Source organism: Cyprinodon variegatus, unplaced genomic scaffold, assembly GCF_000732505.1.
Source record: "Cyprinodon variegatus isolate N-32 unplaced genomic scaffold, C_variegatus-1.0 Scaffold1481, whole genome shotgun sequence".
Taxonomy (NCBI): Eukaryota; Metazoa; Chordata; class Actinopteri; order Cyprinodontiformes; family Cyprinodontidae; genus Cyprinodon; species Cyprinodon variegatus.
Genome location: NW_015151934.1, coordinates 39,619 through 43,978, shown reverse-complemented (window position 1 = coordinate 43,978; position 4,360 = coordinate 39,619). Strand labels below are relative to the sequence as shown.

Sequence of the window (4,360 nt, the reverse complement as noted above, 5' to 3'; positions counted from 1 at the left end):
ACGCTTTAGGAGGAGATTCACAGGGAACGCCATCAGTGACGCTTTAGGAGTAGATTCACAGGGAACGCCATCAGTGACGCTTTAGGAGTAGATTCACAGGGAACGCCATCAGTGGCGCTTTGGGAGTAGATCCACGGGGACGCCATCAGTGGCACTTTAGGATTAGATCCACAGGGAACACCATCAGTGGCACTTTGGGATAGATCCACTGGGACCGCCATCAGTGGCGTTGGGGAGTAGATCGGTGAACGAAGGCATCTTTATAGCTTGGCCTGTTCTGTCCTGAATCGAGGTATTTACATGTTCCTGCTGATGTGTTCAGGTTCTGGAAGGGAAACCGATCTATGCAGACTGCTTTGGAAACCTTGTTCCACTCACCAAGAGCGGCCAACACCACCTGTTCAGCTTTTACGCCTTTAAAGAGAACCGGCTGGCGCTCTTTATCAAGGTAAGGGCCGTTCCCCCTTTCTTTGGCTGTCACAGGAGCTTCATGGTTCCACCCCGCCGAGCCTCATCTCGCTTTCTGATCCGGCCGCTTCCGTAGATCCGAGACAACACCCAGGAGCCGTGTGGCCGACTGTCGTTCATGAAGGAGCCCAGGAACTACAGGTCACTTCAGCATAACGCCATATGCAACCTGAACATCACGCTTCCATCGTACAGCAAAGTAAGAACGGCCTCCCTGGGTCTAAATCAGGCTTCTAAATAATAGTCTACCGATGCATGAAGACTTTAACTCACATTTAATATAGCAGACAGAGAAAGCAGTTTTCACATCATTCATTTCTTAAGGGGAAAAAGGCAACCAGGCCCATTGTGAGAGTGTGCACGCCCCCTAGTGGTAGGGTCCATGTGGTGCCACTGCATCAACGACAGACATGGAGACGGTTATAGTTGAAGGTGGCAGTAGATCCAAAGTCAGGATGTTTTAATTAAATCCCCAATTATCAGATTTCTTTGGTTCAGTTTCTCTCCATCCTCTCAGGTCCCCCCCCCCCCCCCCCATTAAACGGCGGTGGTGTAGCCATGATCGGGAGCTGCTTCAGGTCCCACAATCATTACTGCGTTTTGGATCAGAACATCATGTCCCCTCTCTGAATAAATAAACCTTTTTTCCCCTTAATGAATCCAAACATGATCTGAAAACGGTTTTCTGTGTTTTACTGATGAACAGAAATAAAGCAGTAAAATAGATGTGAACAACATCATGTTGCTGTTGGTGGTTCTGGACTCCGGACCAGACCTGATAGTATGAAGGTTATTTTGTTTCAGAACTATTTGTGCATTTTAAGTGTGAATTGGAAGTTGTAGAGGAAGTTACATTTGTAAGTTTTGTATTTGTAGAAAAAAAAATTGTAAGTACTATATTTTTTAGTACCAGCACACTAATTCTGTTCTCCAAGTTGCACATCAAAAACTTTTTACATTCTCAGTTTTTCTCCAAATGGTTCAGAACTATTGTGCGTTGTAACGCTGGTGTTTTGTAATTGTAGATTTTTCTTTTATGTGTCACAATTACAAAAAAAAAAGTTACATGTCTTTAAATTCTTCAGTACGAGTTCACAGATTGTGTTCTGAGAGTTGCACATCAAAAAAATTTTCAGTTTGGCTACAGTTGATCAAAAATAAATGGTGCAAAACAAATTCAAACGTGTATTAAAATCTTTTTAAAAAAAATGCATTTTTTTCCTTAACACAAATACAAATGAAAGAAAACAACTCCATGAATCTGCTGCTGTGAGTCACAAATTCAACTTTACCAGTTACACCTTTATTTTCACTTTGACACAGATGTCTGTAGCCAAACTGAACTGAAGACATTTTCTGATGTGCGATTCTCAGAAAACAATCTGCGAACTTGTTCCTTAAGAATTTGAAGACGAGTAACTTTTTTTTTTGTAATTGTGACGAATTAAAAAAATTCTACAGTTACAAAACACCAAAGTTACAATGAACAATAGTTTTGCAACAATAGTTCTGGACCATTTGGAGCAACTTTGATGTGCAACCTGGAGAATAGAATTTGTGCAATTTTTTTGTTAATTTTATTTTTTTATTCTACAAATACAAAACTTAGGATGGAACTCTCTCTACTACTTCAAATTCACACTTAGAATGACCAAATAGTTTTAAACAAAGTGAGCTTCATCTGCGTTGCCTCCTGTCTTTACTGTGTCTCTATCTGTGCTCCTTCTGCTTCCTGCTGCTTTTTGCTCCCATAAGGACTCAGATTCCGACCAGGAACAGGAAGATGAGGTAAAGCAGCCGCTGCTCCCTGTTTTCTGCTGCTTCCCAGTAACCAGTTCTTCTAACGTCCCAGTAGATGCTGGTTGGTGTTTAAACGGACCGACTGTGACTCGTTCTCTGTTTTCTCTTTCAGAACGGCAGAAACCTTCACAGATGTAAGCATTTCTTCTCGATCTCTGATGCCGTGTCGTTCTTAGACTGTGAGGAGCTGCAGCTCCTCCTCATTCCAGCCTTTTATCAGCTTCACATCATCCCCACTGTTTAACCCCCCTCCCCACCTGTTGCTGCTTTTCCAGAGGCTTAACTTCTTCTCTTACTTTTTCTTTCTATTTTCACCTCCATCACTCGTATTGATTTGAAAACATTCAGCCTTCACCACTGCAGACTGACCTTTTAGAAACACTTTCTTTGACCTTTGGGGCTATTATGGGATGGTCTCTGTTCTTATGCAGCCCCCCAAAACCCCTCAGCAATCTGGTAGAAAGGTGTTTTAGTAATTGGATCATGTGATTAGTCCAGAGGAGACTTTATGTTTGCCCGTTTCCAAGAACGTTGAAGTTTAGTAGCTTCCCTTAGCTTCCTGTCACTTCCTCTTGACCACCTCTAAGATCTTGTCCTTCCACCTTAACACCTTTCAGTTTAGCATTTTCACCGATCCCAGCCGGGCTTTCACAGATAACAGCTCGTGTCACACATGAAGCTAAACGCTGAGGGCTCATAGATGGCTGGATGCTGGGAATAAACCACTAACTCCACTCTGCAACGAACTCAATCCTTTGTAGACGGCAGGCGAGGCTTTAAAGTCGTAGGGAAATATTATTTAAATGTCAAAACATTCTGGCTTTAAAAATAATTAAAAGTCATTAAATTATTATCTTTTAAATTAAGGCCTTAATTGGCATTAAAATTCATTAAATGTGTTTATTGTGGCATTTAAAATGCTTTATTAAAAAAAAAATTTATAAAAACAATTTTGTCAGACATATTATATCAAGATATATTTGCGTGGAAAAAGCAAATTTCAACAGAAGTAGTTGGAAAACAAGGAATTCGTTCCTGTATAAACCCTGATAAAAATGTTCTCTTTATCAGACCATATTGTCCCAAAATGTAGAAAATTTCTATTTAAAATAAATCCTGTCCTAAATCTGTGTTTTCTTTCTGTTATCTTCTGCAGGCCAGTTAGTTCTACGTCAGCCTGAAAACCTAAATTCGGCCAATCATATATCAACGCTCATCTGTCAATCATATTTTTTCAGTTCAAATAAGAATCTTCGCAGAGTAGTGGTGACTGTTACAGGTGTGTAGTTGGAGAGTGAATTGTTGGCCGTTAACAATTTAGTTACTCGTGTCCTCAGCAAGTCTGTTCTTGACTAGAACCCAGGAAAGTCTGGACTCGGGGAGAAACGGGAGCACGCAGCATAAATCTGGCTCCATTGGAACAGAAGCATGTCTGGAGCCGCATATCACCTCCTGTTATTAATAATCTCTCTATAATAATAAATTCTGACTTTTTTCATATAGTGGAGGAATAATAATGAACACAGTCAGATAAACACAAATCAAACGAACATTTTGCCAAATAAAACAATCAAACCTCCATCAGAGCCAGCGGTACGTCACACACGGCTATGCAGAGAGAGGGCTGCTGAAGACGGGCTAACGTTAGCCCTGGCCGCTGCAGACGGGCTAACGTTAGCCCTGGCCGCTGCAGACGGGCTAACGTTAGCCCTGGCCGCTGCAGACGGGCTAATGTTAGCCCTGGTCGCTGCAGACGGGCTAAGGTTAGCCCTGGCTGCTGCAGACGGAGCAGCAATGGTTGCCGCGGTCCTCTCAACTCTGGAAAAAAATTTTAAATTATGCATTAAATCAGTAAATGGGCCATATAGTGAAGCTTAAAGTATAATGTTCTCCCTCAAATTATCTTAAAACTGTTATTGAACAACAGCAACAGAAAAACTAACTTTTAACTTCATTTTCTGAGCTCTGTTAGCGCTCCGTTGAACGGAGACGGAGGAGACTCATCCACGACCTCCGACACTAAACTCTCCTCCTCTTGCATGTTTCCTTTGAACCCTTCAATACTTGACTGCGTCGTTTCTAAGTCACCAAT

General features: G+C 41.7%; 1 protein-coding gene across 24 annotated transcripts in view; it reads left to right on the top strand.

The window, feature by feature from the left end:
• The window catches only part of LOC107103578 (ankyrin-2-like), a 73,169-nt gene that overhangs the window by 42,683 nt on the left and 26,126 nt on the right, over positions 1 to 4,360 (top strand). For 20 of the 24 annotated variants that reach the window (XM_015403325.1, XM_015403347.1, XM_015403326.1 and 17 more), the window contains 4 exons: positions 323 to 448; positions 545 to 667; positions 2,224 to 2,256; positions 2,381 to 2,402. In XM_015403325.1, the coding sequence (XP_015258811.1) occupies positions 323 to 448; positions 545 to 667; positions 2,224 to 2,256; positions 2,381 to 2,402 (304 nt within the window). The remainder of the gene's footprint in view (positions 1 to 322; positions 449 to 544; positions 668 to 2,223; positions 2,257 to 2,380; positions 2,403 to 4,360) is intronic. The other 4 variants (XM_015403328.1, XM_015403345.1, XM_015403343.1 and 1 more) reach the window with 1 other exon arrangement.